Here is an 18,423-nt window from a genome sequence, read left to right on the forward strand (position 1 = left end):
ACAAATCGATAAGAAATATACGAATGCCACATGAATGCATTGGAATTGGCGTATATACAATTTCTATAACAATCAGTTTCCAAATTTCCTTTACCTTTTAATAGAAAATTTTTGTGACATGATATGTTGTGTATTTGCGGTACATGCATAGCTAGCAATTATTTAACTTTAATTTTTAAGTAAATAAACCAATGACATATTTGAAGGACACCCAGTGTTGTGTATCTACTTTCTGTGGTCGAAAATACAACCTTGTGCTTGATTTTTTCATGCTGGTGTAAAGAGAATTAAAATAAGATATAGCGGGTATAGCAGCTGATTTTTTTTTTTACTTGGTTTTTGGAAGTTTTAATATCCAAGTTATCTCTTTTGCGTTTTTATTTTGTTTGTTTGTTTACATTCTGATAGAAATTTCGATCACTTTGACTTGCAAATCATCGAATAGCAAGAAAATAACAAAACAAAACAGCTGCTCTGGTAAAAGCACCTTGTTAGTTTCAAGCAGGGTTGGGGAATACGATTTGCGAATTTGTTTAAAATCTCGTTAGAATGTACTTTTTGTAATAAAATCTTACTAATATTTGTTTCCGTAAAAAATTAATTTCTTTATAAAAAATTATTTTTATTTTTTATATAAAAATAAACATAACCATTTTACGACTTACTTATTTATTTTCATATTTGCTGCGAGTTTTGAAATATATATTTTCTTTTCATCGCAATATTTAAATGCCGAATATAATTGAAGCAGGAGAACTTTTAAATGGGCTATGTTTGCAAAATGTACTCGGTTCATTAATGAAAGTAAGTATTGATTTCAAGCAATAGCCGTATAGCGCAATAGTGTTCTTTCATAGGTAGGTGAGGAGGACATAACATTTACTTTTACCATAAAAAATGCACAGGCACTTACTAAAGGGTTTTCCAATAAGAGGTGTTATTGGAGGTCTTTTCCCGTAAAAGAACAATGGTTTCGTTGCTTGTGTGGAACGTAGCGCCGTCTTGATGAAAATAAACGTTGTCCAGATCAAAAAATCAATTATCATCTCTCGATAGCACAATCCATTCACTGTAACTGTTGCTCCAGTTTCATTTTCGAAAAAGTAAGGTCCAATGACCCCGCCGGACCATAAACCACACCAAACAGTCACACGTTGAGGATAGAGAGGCTTTTGAACAATAACTCTTGGATTTTCTTAGTACCAGATCCGACAATTTTGCTTGTTGACGAAGCCACCGGGGTGGAAATGGGCCTCATCACTCAAGATGATTTTTCGATGGAATTTCGGATAATTTTCATGCATTTCATCGACCCAATCAGCAAAGACACGACACGTTGTTGATGATCGGGCGGCGTAAGCTCTTGTGTTAACTGGACTTTATAAGCCTTAAGACCAAAATCTTTATGCAAAATACGGTGTAATGACGTTTGTGGAATGCCTAATTCCAAAGAACGACGAGGAATGGACACATCTGGGGGGAATGGACAATGCGTGGTTTAAGCGTGCATCGTTCCATTTTTATTAATGGCGTAGTTTCTACTTGTCAAATATTAAAAAATGACAGCTTCAAAAGTGACATCTACCGAAATAGCGGGCTATTCAAAATAACACCTGTTATTGGAAAATCCTTATATAAACACTGGGTTGGATTCAAATAGAGTGTTTTCTTGTGCTATTAAAATCAGTGTCCCGATCCCGTCCGGATCATTTTTGTGGGTATTGGAAGCACTGATTTAAAACTTCTGTTTTTTTAGTAACAGTAAATGTAATTATATAAGGATGTAGTTTTCGCAAAATTTATTCTTTGAAACATTACAGCATTGACGATGTACAGGTATGATCTGTAAATAATATTATACATGTTCCCACTGCACATAGCCGTAATATAGTTATTCAAGAGCTAATCAGTTCAAGTGCTATAATATTACAGTTGCTGTTGCTGTAATGACAGAAACATTCCCCCTAAATATTTGGAGAATTCTGATGGGGTGACAGTTCTCGACTGGATATAAATTCGGGTCGTTCCGGTAATGTAACACTTTAAAAGTTTACGCCTAGTTTCTAACCTAACTTCATATCACTTCATGTTTCTGTCAGCGCTACCAATTACAAAAGGCTGTGTTGCCAACGAACAACGTTCTCTCCGTTTTTGTTACAATGAGGTGCAAAAATTTTAATCGGATCGCTATTATTGATCTTTGGAATACCTACAATTAAAGAGTACTGGGCCAGTTTAACCGCAACAGATCTTTTTAAATGTCACGTGTTGAAATCGAAGAGTTCAATGAAATCTTATCGCTTATGAAGGATGACAAATTCTACTAAAAACAAAGCTAGAGTCCCACAGTTCACTATAAGGCCTCTTCTATACGCCACTTCTTTGCTCGATTAACTTTACGTAAAATTTGCATGCAAGAGCAACAACAAGATTCGCCACTAGCGAGTATGGTTATACCACATTAACAAACACATATAGCCAGCGTTGCCAATGTATGTTCATTTATACTAGTAGTTAGTTGCTTCATCTATTCATAACTGGTGAAAAGAAGATAGCTATAGAATAGCAATTGTGTGTGAAAAGTGGGGCAAAGCATCCGTTCAAAAAAATAGGACTGTTTAATTTAATTAACAATTATATTCAATTATTTTCTGCATTACTTTGATATGCTGGTTTTCATCTGCAGTCATTCTCAAATCAACTTATAATTCTGAAAACGTCCTCAAAATGGTAAAAAAAAGTTCTATAAATAGGTTAACTCTCAATCCGTAATTAAAAAGGTGAAATTAGGGGCAAAGAAAAGAGGTTTTTATGATATTTCTCATAAAATTTTTGTTTTGTATTATTGAATATGCGTTCATATTACAGAAAAAGCGTGTGCCCATGGACGTTTTGAACTATTATTGCTTATTCCAGAATATAATATCGAATTTCGCATGCATATTGCCCCCATAGTTTTTGGAAACCTCAATAGATGTCGTTTACGGATTTCCTCCAGTTGTCTTTTCCTAGCAGCAAATTGCGCAATTAAACTTACTATTGCGTCTCTTTTCCTATTGTACATATCGTTAATAATAATTAAAAAACAAACCATAAACACTAAAATATTTCACCAAACCAATTTCAGAAAAACCTTTCAAAACAGTCTTTACAGATGGTTGTCAATTTTGCAGCTAATCTGCTATATGCGAACGGGTAGATTAATTTTTGTGGATTTATTGCTAATCACTGCATATGTAACGTACTTTCATTGATGTTGATATAATGTAATTCTGCTGTGATGGTACGAACCTGTCACGTAGTCAAGGCCGTAGAGAGCATATCCGGACCCCGGGGGAAAATTGTAAATGCGGGCCCTTTCCAATTATGTCTAATTCATATAATTCGAATTACTCTCGAGTCCGGGCCCCTCTGAGAACTCCGGGCCCGGGGCAAAAAGTCCCCGATCCCCCCTCCCCCCTCTCGGCGGGCCTGCACGTAGTGATGGGCGTTTTTCGATTGTTTGGAGTCAACTGATTTTTATGTTGTGTTATTTATACTAATTAAGATACGGGCTGAGGAAAATTTACTGAAAATATTTGTAATATTAAACAAGTTGTGTTATGTTCTCTTGAAAAGATGAAAATTTATAAGTAGTTCCTTAGAATTACCGATGATTGCTATAATTATTCTCATTTAGTATTTTATAAACCCACAACGATATGTGTCGGGTGTCTTTTAAAAGCTTGAGAACTTAAAATGACAATAAAAACCAAAAATATTTTTGATGTATAGTTGATTAATTTTTGGAAACAAAAATTCAGTCAGCATGGCTCAATAGCGCTCGCTATTCACCGTAACGCTAGCTGCTTCCTCATTTCGAAAGAAGCAAGCACTGATGATGCCGCCAGCCCTCTATTCAATTGTTTCAAAGTAAATTTTCACAATTCGGACGCGTTGTTCTGGCGTTAAACGATTCATGATGACTTTCGAAGCCTTACTGAACAAAAATGTCAACGCAGTTTGCTATTCTCAGCTGTCAAACCAAATTTATCGATAGCGATAGTTCTCATGCAGCTAAAAAAACGCCCGATAATGCTGTCATGGGTCACAAGTTAGTCCGAGATATATTGGGGATTGCTATCTAAACGCGACTAGGAATTCGTTACCAGAGACTGCAAGAGAGAACTAAACTGACGTTTTAACAATCGCCGGTAACAAGCTCGAGATGTTTTGGTCGATTGCTCAAAGATCTCTTGCTGCTGGCGCATTCGCACAGCTCCAAGTGTCAATCATATCCAGAGTTTTCTGCACTTTCCTACAGATGTTCATAAGAAAAGGGCCTGTTACCAAACAGGCAACGTCGTCCGTTGTGCGTAGACTCCCGCATCGTTTAAGGTGGTGAGCAGAGGATCGATAACCATGCACCAGAGCAATGTGGACAGCAAACATCGAGGGCGGCCTCTATTAACCCCGGATGACACCAGGAGATCTACCTCTGCTCACACCGTGACGATTCTTTGGGCCAGCATCAAACGAGTCCCTTTCACTAGCACCCGCTCTACGCCGTGCCTACTAGCAAAGCTGCACATACTATCAAAAGTGGCATTATCAAACGCCCTCTCTATTCCCAAAAAGATACCCATAGCGTAGTCTCTCCTGTTGATGGCCAGTTTTACCCCAGCAACAAGGTCTTGCAGTGCCGCCTCGCAGGATTTTCCACTTTGATAGGCATGCTGAACTGGAGACAGAGGGTGAGCCTTCAGCGACTCAGGTGCTCATCCTCATGACGCTCTCGTCTAAATGACGCACTCCAAGTGGTAGTGCCCACCTCCGTACAAGATATCACATATCTCGCAACTAGCGGTCAAGGCGTGGCAGCGATCGCCATGTTGTAGAGTTGGCAAAGCTGTCGTATACATAACTTTTTATTATCTTCTAAAATAGAGGTTCCAGCTTCTACTGGCAGCACACAATAAAATTCGGATTCACAAGGGGGAAAAAGTACAGGAATTGCGAGATGTATTGACGCGAGACTGGCGTCAATGTCACAGTAAATCGCGAACGCTATTGCGCTATGATAAACAACTTTTTAATACCGGAAATTGAAGCCCTTGATCTCCACAATACTGGCCCTACTTCAAACAAGAAGGCGCTACTTGCCATACAGCTCGTGAAACAATAGCTTTACTTCGTCGTCGTTGCAATGAGTAATTTTTCTCTCGTGTCGGACCTGTGAATTGGCCACCAAGATCGTGTGATATCACACCTTTGGGCTTTTTTGCGAGTATGCAAGGTTTTAATGCTTTGTGGATAAACCAGCTTCGATTGAGGCATTGCAAGCTAAAGTTATCCACGAGATACCGACCGACCGGCCGAGGCCCTACAGCGAGTCATTCAAAATTGGTGCATTTGCGGTCAACATTTGAAAGGGATTATTTTTAGAAAATAAAAGCCCTCAATGGTTCTACAAAAAAATAATGAAGATTGCCAAATCAGTTTGAATTTTGGTTATTTTATTGTAATTTAAAATCCGATAGCACTAAATTGATCACCCTTTATGAAGCTTGGAGTCCGAGTAATGATATTTCGGTTCAACGATAGTAGTTGTTTCTGATAATACTATCGACGCATTCAGTCAATACGAGACTATCCCTTCCATTTCAATCTAACCGACTCTTTTGTGGTGCAAAGTTTCAAAGCGATTTATCGCACCCAACGAATTTAATGTACCTATATGAACCAGTTTTGTGCAGAGAAGCTTCGACTATTAAGAAACGGACGTTCAATGTGCATCATAATAAGTAAGAGAGGATCTCATCAGCTCAAATGTAAGTGCTCTCTTTTAAGAGGTAGTAGAAAGTTAGTGAGCCAATTGTTTTACAACAAGCAATGCATCATTTCTCATTAGTTGTAATGCTGAAGGTAGAGTACAGCGTACATTTTTCTTGTCAAGTGCGTCTCAATATAATGAAAGTAAGGATATTAACGCTGGCACAAAGCCAGCAAGAACCAAAACAAAAGCACTACAACATACATATATAAGTGCCTGACACCTCCAATGTTTTGCGTACATTCAGTGGAGCATCACAGCAATACCCTAATATGCTCACCCCGCCAAAAAGGAGCTGTACTACAAATACAAAACTAACGACAAAACATCAAATACAAACATCCTAGTAGTGTAATGGTGTTTATTAAAATATGGCTTCTTCCACTACATACGCGTTTGCTTCATGCTGTTGTTATTGTGAACAGCTCAGCATTTACTATAGTGTCGGCGGCGAGGTGGTTGGCCCTGTTAACACCAATACTAACGACGGAACAGGCCGTTGTCGTACAAATTCGCACGGTATACGGTAGATACCGAAGTGATGCGAAGTCTTATGTGGAAAATGCTGCAATGCCAAAAGGCAAAGGCTAAAGCCTGAGAATTCTACGAAAGAGCTATCAGTTGTTTGTCCATGTTCCTGGTAAAAGGTTGTTCTGGCGGGCGAAAGCGCGAATTCATACTTACAATTGACTAAATTATCACACATACAAATTTTTCACTGCAAGTTTTAGTATACCCACAAAGTGTGAAAAATTTTTGGAGCAAAAGTTATCTAATCAATTTGAAAGTAGTGAAAATTTAAAGAATTGCAAAACGTGAGAAAAATATGTTTGGCTAGGAGATGTGAGTTTGGTTTGGTGTGTTGAAAAATTGGGAAAGAAAAAAAAAATCATGATAATATTGAACAATACTAAAAATTGTAGTTTTCAAGTGGTGAAATTTCAAATACGCAACGCCCTCTAGGCAAAGGAATAAAGTTAAATTTTGTGAAGCCTCTTGGCGTAAACGAACATATTATATATACGTTTAAGGGCAAAAAGTGTTGAAAATTGGTTAAAAAGCCAAATACAAATATTTAGTGGGTGTTATGAAAATAAGAGCTCTTAGAAATAACTTATTAATTTAATACTCTAATACATATATACGGGTATATATACATATATATACTTATAAAATACTCAAAAATGGCACAATTCGTTACACACATACAACCAACTTTGCTGGAGGCTTCGCAGGGTCATGTACCGCACCATCATGGCCATCAAGTCGGCATACAACATTCATCACATTTGCCACATAGCGGGCATAATATGCCATCGCCGCCCACAACGTACAACCATCATCCACATTTGCACCATCAGCAGCAACATCAGGAACAACATTATCACAACCATCACCATAGTCCACCGTCGCAATTGTCGTCGCCACAAAGTGGCGCCCCATTACACCATCGTCACATTGGCAAGCATGGAGCCAAACATGAGCACTTTGGACATCATGGTTCAGTAAGTATAGCCTAGATCCTAAACGCATGTACACACATACATACATATATGTATTTATAAATACATACTCACTTATGTATAAGGCACAAAAAGGGCACTTAGTGGTATCGTTAAAGTACGAGTACATACATACATACAATATATACCATGAATCACTTTATGTGGGGTCTTGGTTTTTTGGGAAAATTTGGTAAATAGAATATCGTACTTAGATGACTTAATAAGAGTTAATCAGTTCCACGCAACACGCTTCTGATGCATGTATCTACCATTTTTACACACACATATACATATGTATGTCATATGTATGTATATACATTCCTACATGACAAAATTTTCGAATACATTCGGTGTTATGTGCTCGAGGATATGCTCTAATTTGGGGTGTGCGTCTTGATGTCGTTCTAAAAATGGAAGGAAGTATTTGCATAATTTTATGCCACCATCGTATGGCGGATGGTTTTTATTTCAAGCAAGGGGTGGCCGCTGTTGGAAAATATTCTTTCTATCATGTGAGGTTTCATACCTACAGTGAGCCTCGAACCCGAGACAAATTGAATGGTGATCACATGGTTGTTATGGCATATTTAGTACAAAAAATGGTGTTAAGGATGAAGATATATGCACGTATACCTGCATACATAGGTATTACATATGGGTTTGTATACATACATACACATATATAGGTTTTGCGTACTAAAGATGACGTAATTTTTAACTGGAGATGCTGCGCAGAAGAAATCGAAAACTTTGAGTTTTAACGTTGCCGTCACTTTGACCGCTACACAACTGAATACTGTATTTGCATTAAAGGGTATGAGCGTATTTGTACAATTGTTAGCATTAGGGTGGTCAGACCGGATATTCAAAGAACGTATTTTTTTAAAACACAATCGATTTTTAGTAATTGATATGCATTTTGTTAATTCCTTGTATTTATTATCTATGTATGGATAAGTACCTACATAAGCGGTAGTTCAAATACGAGTTAGAGAATATTAATGAATTAAAAAAATTTAATTAATATTAAAAATATTAATTAATTAATTAATAAGTAAAATGAAACCAATCGCTTTCTTCCATACTTGCCAACTTGGTGCTTTAAGCACTAGACTTAGTGCTTTTTGCGAATTATAACGACAAAAATTAAAATGGTTTAGTGCCTAGTGCCCTGTTTATGGATTTTTTCTGCATTTTAAATATATAGAGACGAATGTTTTTTTCAAAAATCATTATGAATAAATAAATTTTGTGTTCTTGAATTATATGAGACATTATATATCACTTTTTTACTTTTATTAAGTACAAACTACCATGAAAATAGTATTCTTTGAATCAAAAATTTATTGCTTTTATTGCAGTTTTCCAAGTTTAGATGGTTTTTGAAATTTAAAAGTTGGCAACACTGCTTTTTCGCTAATAAAGCAAATATTATCATTATTTGTTCGATATCGCTCATGTCACTGAAATAACTAGCTCGCACCTCCCAATTTAATCTAATTTCGCTAGGTATTGTTGACCTACTACGCATGAGATCAATATTTTACATTCACATACATCTCTTTGTAGCGGGACAGTGGTTAACGGGTTGACGGGTGGTGCTCAGCTGATCCACTTCCGTCGGATAATTCGGTCGTTTAAATTGCGATGGGGACGGAAAACACTATTGCGACTGGAAGGTTTTCAGCTGAAATTTTGTGTGAATGCATAAATTTCGTAGTGAAATGTTTTCGTTTGTCATAATGGTGAAGCAACACGTTGAAGCTCATTCTTACAAAAACAACTTCTTTCTAAACTATTTATATTTGTTGGGTTCTCTTGTGCAAATTGTAAGCAAACAAATTGTAATCAAATAGAATTCAATGTAATTATTTTGCCGCCGTAAAAATAACCGACAGCAAGAAATCGGTCCCCACTGCAATTCTGTGCATTTAAATGCTCGAGTATACAGATGTACAATTTTACCCATGGAAACTTCCACGATAGAAGCACGCGTTAAAATAAATGAAACTTATTTGAAATTGGTCTTCTAACCGTAACATATCGCAAAATTCCTGATTTTTTTGGTAAAAATTATCATCCGAATGAGTCGAAAATTCAAAGGTTGGTGAAAATATTTCAAGCAACTGGTTCTGCCGAAAATATAAACGGACTGGCAGACTGAAAAATGGACGTTCTGTTGAGAATATTGCTGCTATAGCGCAACTGAAAGACCTTTTATTATTTTATTATTTTTATTAAGGTAGGTGGTTGAAGTACCACCCTGATACTCCCCAAATAGCACTAAAGCGTCGTTTTGATACCATTATGAGACTTCCAATAGGCAGATATCTACAGCGAGGCAGAGCTGTTTGATGGGATTAAGGTTGGCGCACTGCCATAGGCTGTCGAAGAAGGACCACCTAGTAACCTTAATAGTCAAATGCCAATCCCGGACTTTTACAGAGAAAATGCTTTACAGTCTCCTTTTCTGAATGGTCCCTATAGCTTCTGCAATGGGGGTTAAATGGTAAACCTAGATTTTCCGCGTGTGTACCGATAGTCCAATGACCGGTAAACACAGCTACGAATTTGGAAATTTGCGTGGAGTTCCCAGGACTTTGTGAGTTCTCCATTTATTGTATTCGGGCCAAAGAGTTTCCGAAATTACACATGAAGCAATGGAGCTCCATCTTGTCTGTCCTTTTCTGAGAAATAAGTTGCGCAGTTCCCAATTTAACAACAGTCAAGGAGATGGTGATGGCGGAGGAGGTCTCAAGCCAATTCAGTCCCCTTCCTCGCATTTCCCATTTTTATTAAAGTTAAGAAACATTTTATTCAATTCGTGTTTTCGTTTATGTGTGTTTAAATTTTTACAGCGGGTACCAGTGTCAACTCATTGGAAAACAATACCCTTCAACCCTTCACCCGTTGTTCGCTACAATTCTGTTCAAGGGATTAGAGTGATGTAGATTATTTGGTAGACAGTGTGGCATGTATTATTATTATTAGAAGGCCATTACGCACTGCGACCAGAGCTGATCTATTGTGAAAGGCCTATTTTGTAACCCTAGAGTTTTAGGCTTTTTAGAAATTTTAGCACAGTTTTGGGTTTGTTGTTCCAAAGATTGCATGGAGATACTACGATACCACCAAGGTGGTGAAGTCTTTGTCTGCCCAACGCAGGACATTCACAAAGCACATGTTCTGAGCTTTCTATGTCCATTTCGCAAAAGCGGCTGACATTGGTCTCGGATAGACCAATATTGTTTAGATGGTACCTCAGGCTGCAGTGACCTGTAAGGTATCCGGTTAAAAGACGCAGATCTACTCTGTTTAGTGAGAGAAGTTTGTCAGATATTCCTTTGTTGGGACTTAGGAATAGTTTGGCTTGCCGCTGACCGGCACAGTTTAGCCAGTGTGCGGCAAGTTTTCTTTCCTCCCATTTCCTAAGGAATTCATTAATGTGGCCTTTTGTCAGTCCACAGAAAGGCTCAGGACCAGTAAGTTGCATATTTGCTCCTTGCTTCCTTGGCATGTAACAGACACCGTATTTCAAGCCAATTTAAGTTTTGCCGGGTGATTTTTGTGTCACATTTGACGTTCATTTTGAGCTGCATTAAAGTTCGTAAGTTGCGTACTTTTGCCATGGCAGCCACAATCTCGTTTTACTTTACTTCACTTAAGACCTAACTACAGATCTATAAGATCTAACATCAACTAATCTTTAAATATATTGGCCCGGACTTTCGTTTGAAATGATAATTAAAATGTGTTTATCGGCATAAAGCTGCAATTAGTGGTGCCGTATTTTAGCCATAACCGTAATCATAGCAATCAGCTGTTCTGATCAAATATGTGGGCATCACTGTAAACGGTTATAGGTTCCGCACCATAACCGTAACTCTAAGCAGCTGTGAAATATTACAATTTTTTTTTATTTGCGATAAAAAAATTGAATATTAGAAATGAACGAAGAATAATTTATTGACTAATGGAAGATTATACATACATGTTTTTATGATAAAATGCAAATGATGTCGGTAATTCTACTTCAATATCTGCTGTTTATGGTTACGACATGACTAATCGACGAATGCTGTAATGTTGCGGTTATGGTTATGGTTTACGGCTATGGCGTTTTAGCTACGGCGCCACTAATTACAGCTTAATAAATTCAGTACAGAATACGGCCATACGTCGAACAGAAAAAAATTTGCTAGCTTTGTCCGAAATTTTTTTAGTTTTCAATGACTTGCACTTCGTTAGGTACCAAGCAGTAAAGTGTGGGATACTGGGCCGCATGTGTCATAGGTCGATGACGCCTCAAACCATGTTAGCAGCTATTTCTCTAGGCCATCATAAATTCTCATTCCAACCACTGCTGTCTACGATCCACGAACCAGAAACCACATAAACAACATCAGAGAGCACAAGCATGTGCGAATTTTTTACTTCTGCTCTCTGAGCGGTGATGATTTTTAAAAATAGATTGGCGTTGTTTTGAAAATTCTGCTCGACACAAAATAAATGCTCAAGAATCAAGTGATCTCAATTGGAAATGGCTCGAGTGGAGCAATGCACATATGTATGTACTTGTATGCATATAGACTCGTATATCCACATGTCTCTTTTTGAAATTCACAAATTGGACTTCATTTTCATTTGCAGTGCACAAAATGTTTCGCCATCATTTGCACGTCAAATAAAATTATAACGCGAAGAGTTTGTAAATGTATTTGAAGCAATATTAATTAACATTATTGATTAACAGTTAATCGACTAACTGTATTGAAAGTTAAGAAAATGCTGTCGTTGAAGAAACGTTTTCCATCGCTACAGAGTTTGGGTGTAAGTGAAGAGCTTTGTGTGCCAAAAAAGAAACAAAAAAAAAACATTGTATAGGAAATTATTACATGAAAGCTGATTGCTTGTCAGCGAGTGAATTATAGCAATTTCCTACATAAAATAGTAATTTTATTTTAATTGCTCAGTGGCTTGTGATTAATTTGAGAGGATTTATGTAACTTGCCTTTTACATATTTACGCTGTTTTGGGCTTGATATTTTCTTCATAAAACACATACATTCATACATGTGAACACTCATGACTGAATTTGTAAATATGCATAGTTTGTGGTATGTAGGGGCACGCGAATACCCTGCAGGGAAAGCTAAATTCGTAACTAGCCCTGTTTCGCGTTTCTGTTTTTAACTCAGGAACTCCCGAATTGTGCCTTGGAGTAGTGATATTATGCGAGCGTCGCGATATGGTGCGCCCATGCCACCTGCACGCGATGCGTTGATTGCACCCACCGGGATGCCAAGTACCGAAATGTCTTCAAAAGTTTATATGGATTATTTTCAAGTTAAAAATAAACTGAAATATTGGAAAGAAAATATTATTGAGGGAAATAATTTAAATTGCACTTTTGTCTTTTTTTGCGTACAAAAATCCTGTATGAATACATGACATAGAAATTTGATAATATATTTTTCTTATATTATGGTAAAAGGAAAAAAATACAATACGAATTAAATCAGAATAGGGATAAGTCTAGTATGCATTTTTTCAGCGCCTGTGTTACTTTTAGTTTCGAAAGGAATGCAATAATTTTTGTAGTGCAGGTGTATTTACATGTTTGTATTTTCATCCTACTGTTGCTTCAAGACCTAATAACAATATACGTATTGCACATTGGCTTCTCACCTCATTAGTGCGGCCTATTTTCCTTTTGGAATACTTGAGTCGTGGCCATCAGTTCAAAAGGCAAGTTATTTGAAACGGCTGAGCAAGGTCCAAAGAACTGCGTTTCTAGGCATCACCGGCGCCTTAAGTACTAATCAGCTTGCCTGTTCTAAATCTGGTATGAAAACAAGTGACATCCGCTTCAGCGCTCAGACTTAAAATATGGCGCTACGGAAGACACGGCGGTTTGCCCACACTTCTATACTACATACTATGAGTAGTTATAATCAGGAAATCGACTACTCTTTCTCTAAACCCATCTTCAACAGGTCCTTCAAGATTAACATCCCGCCAAGAAGAGAGTGGCAAACTCAAAGACCATAGAGAAGAGCGGAAATAAATTTTTACACGGATGGATCCCAGATAGAAAATAAAGGAGGCCGCCGTAACCGAATCGGTTGGTGCGTGACTACCATTCGGAATACGTTGGTTCGAATCTCCATGAAACAACAAAATGCTATTTCTAATAGCGGTCGCCCCTCGGCAGGCAATGGCAAACCTCCGAGTATATTTCTGCCATGAAAAAGGTCCTCATAAAAAATATCTGCCATTCGGAGTCGGCTTAAAATTGTAGGTTCCTCAATTTGTGGAACAACAGCAAGACGCACGCCACAAATAGGAGGAGGAGCTCGGCCAAAAACCTAAAAAGGTTACTAAATGGAGCTTTTTTAAAATTAGGACTGGAATTATCTGCCCGACTTCTGGACTACTTTAGCGCCCACCAGGCAGAAAGAAGTCTTTGCCATAAAGGAGATAACTGTGTACCTTAACATACACACCGTAGCAAAACGTCAGTCTTATATGGGTTTAAGGACATAGAGATATTGAAGGGAATTTCCAGGCCGATGACCTTGCCAGAAAGGGTACTAACCTTCCATTTCTTGAAAACCGAGGCAATATAGGAATTCCTATGGCAACTTGCAAATTGAGGATAAAAAATAATATTCTCCAGGAGGTCAATAGGTATGGAGAGAAGAAAATACTTTCGGTAGAACTAGGCTGATTTGGCCGCAAATAGATAAGAAAAGGTCAGTGAGTTGGCTATTCTAAACCGACTGCCACAAAAACCTAACCTAACCTAATAATAGAGATATTAGGTGAAGTAAAAATCTGTAAATTAATGAGTTTAAAAAATAAATTCTACCAGAATTTTGAAAATGAGCGGTGAAACTCCTACTTTTGAGTAAAGGCACATATCTCAATAATAATTTAATAAAATTAGCCCAAATTTGGTACACGTATTGCTCCCCACCGAATTTAGATGCGACATTTGTACGTAAATATTTTTGAGATTGGACAAAAACTACGCTCACACTTTAAATATCTTCTTCTCCTTAATTGTCGCGATAACCGCATACACGATTTGGGCCGAGCTTAACAAAGGCGTCAATCGTTTCATTCTCATGCTATCGGCGCTAGTTGGACACATCAAGTGAAGCCAAGTCCTTCTCCACCTGATCTTTTCAACACAGAGGAGGTCTTCCTATTCCTCGGCTACCACCGCTGGTACCGCGTCGAATACTTTCAGAGTCGGGGCGTTTGTATCCATTCCGATGACATGGATCCGCTGGATCTTTATTCGGTGCGCTATGTCTATGTCGTCGTAAAACTCTTACAGCTCATGATTCCATCGCCTGCGATACTCGCCGTTGCTAATGTGCAAAGGTCCGAGAATCTTACGCAGAATCTTTCTCTCAAACACTCCAAGCGTCGCTTCATCGGATGTTGTCATCGTCCACGCTTCTGCACCATACGTTAGGGCGGGCATGATGAGAGCCTTGTACAGCCACTCTTTATCCGTCCGTCTGATGTTACAAGCCAACACTCTCAATTTAGCACTTCCTTACTGGTTCTTAACTTTCTTACTTGACCTTAACCAATTGCAGATTGTCCCATTACAAAACTAAAGTTTTATTTCACTTACTGCGTACACTTGCCAATCAAACTTTCAAAAAGTAGTTCTGGTGAATCTATATCTTATGTCTGTGGGATCCTGTAGGTGGTGTCGTAGTCGTGACTAAAGTTATAGGGGTTAGGGGTAGTCAGAGGCCCGAAAAATGATGATTTTCAATATTTTTTTTGCTAGCCAATTGATTTATTTTACAAAAATAAAAACATTGCATTAATACATCGAGTTTCGACTTGACTCTAGCAAAATTTCAAAAAAAAAAAAGAATTGATAACTGTAAAAGTTATCGCTGTTTCTGTGGAGCCCGTTTCTCCAGAAGTCCACGTGACCACAACAAGTACTTGGAGATTCATCTAAAATCAATCGGACAAGAGAAATTAGTTTCATTAATAGATAACCTACCTTGTGCCTGATCGAAGCCTTTTTTCAAAATTAACAATATGGCGGCCTCAGGAAATATTTTCCAGATTTTCGGGGGAAAAACCGACAATTAATAAATAAAAAAAAATAGAAATTTTTGAAAAACAAAATCCTTTGATCAGGCACGAGTTTTTTATGTTTCAAAATATCGATTTGCTTTTGCTTACGTATCATTCTGCCTTCTCGAGTGTTATCGCTAGTGCGCTTATCTGCCACTTTTATCTGCTACTGCTGCTAGCTACTTGCTTTCGAACGCTCCAGAGCGCCCGAGCGCCCTTGGTTAATTGTTGAATAACTCGAAAAGTATTTGTCGGATTACTACTTTAAGAAAACCTAAAAAGAAAAAAAAAACAATGTTTTGAAAATTCTGACTACCCCGAATCCCTTATAGGCACAGCCCATTATAATAATATGTATTAGTTTAGTTATATGCACATATTTTTTATGCCAAAGAAAATTTAAATATGAAAAAAAAGACAAAGATATGGTAGCACCGCAAAATACCGCCAGAATATAAATTTTCATCATGTAATGCTAAATAAGTGCAGCGTAAGTTATCGATTTCCATAGTTTAAGTTTTGCAGAAAAATTCGTGAAATGGTTTAGTTTCAACCGCTCCACTTGCGTGACAGTACTCCATAAAATGCAGTAATTTCAGACAAAATTTCGTGCAGAGTAAATAGTTTTGAGAATTATGCAGCTGTACGCAGTTTGGAAAATATAGAAATTAAAAATAAGGAACTCACTTGAAGCAGTTTTATATAATATTTTGGCATTACAATCACTTTCTGCTTAAAGAGGTGGCAGAAACTCCGATCATATCTTCATGGTACGAAATTAATCACTTTTCGCTTAAATAACTTTTTAAAATATTACAACCAAAGTGGACGCTGTGCTGCAAAACTGTGTGTAGAATTCATGTCTGGGTGAATTTTCATGACTGCGGTTTTTTAACATTCAAGATTTTCACATGTGGGAATCGGAAAACCCTCAAAACAGCTGGTTGCCCACCTTTTAGTTGTTTTTGAAATGATTTGTTTTTTTAGGAATTTAGGATTTTTAAACGATGGTATAGACTATCATAGCTTAGGCTACTAAGATTCATCGATCGACGTATGTAGATCGAGAATCCTCTGTTAAGTACGCCTTGATTTTTTCATGCAAATGGCTTTATTTCTCCACTAAAAGCGGCAAAATGACGACTTAGACAATGTCTTCTTCAGACGGCGAACTTTATGGCGACATTGATGTGGTTTATAATATATATGGATATATATGGACAAGGTTTGTTTTCAATAAGACGGCGCTAGGTGTCACACAAGCAACGAAACCTATAACACCTTGTGACTTTTTTCTTTGGGGCCACGAGAAAGAGAAGGTCTACGCCAACAGCCTAGGGCCGATGGAATTTCGGTTATGGAAAATTTCATGACAAGGATATTGTACTGTAAGCATGGTCGTGGTGGTCATTTGCCAGATGTTATTTTCTACTATTAACGGCATACCTTTCTCTTCATAATGAAATAAACATCCGATTATTTATATTAAAAAATACCACCAGATAAACACCTTTTGAAAAACCCTTTATAATTGGCGCGCCCAATTTATTTGGGTGTTTGGTCGAGCTCCTCCTCCTATTTGTGGAGTGCGTCTTGATGTTGTTCCACAAATGGTGGACCTACAGTTTCAAACCGACTCCGAACGGCAGATATTTTTTATGAGGATTTTTTTCATGGCAGAAATACACTGAGAGGGTTTCCATTGCCTGCGGGGGGCGACCGCTATTAGAAAAAACTTTTTCTTCATTTTGGTCTTTCACTGAGATTCGAACTTACGTTCTATCTGAATTCCGAATGGCACGGCGGCTACCTTTACTAAATTTCTCCGGGAAAATACTCTAGCTTCGAATTGGCATTCTTTCAGTGAATTTTGGGGGCCCAAGGACCTTGTGAAATTTATCGAACAGTTACTACTTGCAGATCCGCCAGCAGGGGTACCCCTTAGGGCGGTGTCTTTTCTCCTCTGCTGTGGATTCGGGCAATAAACCAATTGTTAGAGGATTTAGAGAATAGGATGACACTTGGCCTACGCAGATGATGTTACAATACTAATAAGAGATACCCTCTTAAATAAAATGCAAAATGCTTTGAACGATGTGTTTAGGAAAAATATTTTTTGAATAATTTAGCAGAAGTAGCCAATTTAAAACTAACAAAGATTATTAGATACATTACAGTCACAAGTTGGTTCAATGAGGACAGTGTAGAGTGAGGAGGGAGAACCGCCCTGGGGGTATCACAATAGGCGTAGGTGTGTTAATTGGCTATACCTACCTACAGTGGCTCAATAAAGAACTCGGACACCCAAGTGATATGGTGTAAAACAAAAAATATATGTATATTAAAATGCAAATCTAATGCGTTTATGTGTCACATTTATTTTCGTTCTTCAAGCGTATTTTTCGAAACTACAAAAAACACAAACAAACTTCAACTCATTCGTACATTGAAAATACAAACATAAAAACTTAACAGAATATATGACAAAAAGAACTCGGACATTTATATAAAGTTTATATAAAGTAGAGTTAGGCGAATAATATTTAAGAAAAAACAATTTAATTAATATTTAGTTGGCAAGCCTTTATTTTTTTCACAACATTCAGTCTTCTTGGCATGGATTCGACGAGCTTCTTGCATGTTAAAGGATCTATTTTCTCCCACTCGTTCTCTAATAGCATCTTCTAGGTCTTTCTTATTTCTAATAACAAGCTTTTTCAGTTGGTTTTCAAGATAAGGTCACAGATGTTCAATTACATTGATGTCTGGAGATTGTGGAGGTGTTCCAAGTAGTTTAGGGTAGTTGTACATAAGCCATAGACGGACATCAAGTGCCTTATGCTTGGGATCGTTGCCTTGGTAGTATTGGATATTGTACTTAATTTCCAACTTTTCAGCACTTTGGACCAAATTTCTTTCATAATTGTTAGGTTTTGTTTGTGGTCCATATTGTCCGTAATGAGGCGCAAATTTTCAGCACCAGCAGCGGAT

The 18,423-nt window shown here is 37.6% G+C and overlaps 1 protein-coding gene across 1 annotated transcript in view; it reads left to right on the forward strand.

The window, feature by feature from the left end:
- Positions 1–6,474: 6,474 nt before the first annotated feature.
- The window catches only part of LOC128861734 (ankyrin-3), a 55,924-nt gene continuing 43,975 nt past the window's right edge, over positions 6,475–18,423 (forward strand). The window contains exon 1 of the mRNA XM_054100100.1: positions 6,475–7,317. Within this exon, the coding sequence (XP_053956075.1) occupies positions 6,997–7,317 (321 nt within the window). The 5' untranslated portion in view covers positions 6,475–6,996. The remainder of the gene's footprint in view (positions 7,318–18,423) is intronic.

This window comes from Anastrepha ludens, chromosome 4, assembly GCF_028408465.1.
Source record: "Anastrepha ludens isolate Willacy chromosome 4, idAnaLude1.1, whole genome shotgun sequence".
Classification (NCBI taxonomy): domain Eukaryota; kingdom Metazoa; phylum Arthropoda; class Insecta; order Diptera; family Tephritidae; genus Anastrepha; species Anastrepha ludens.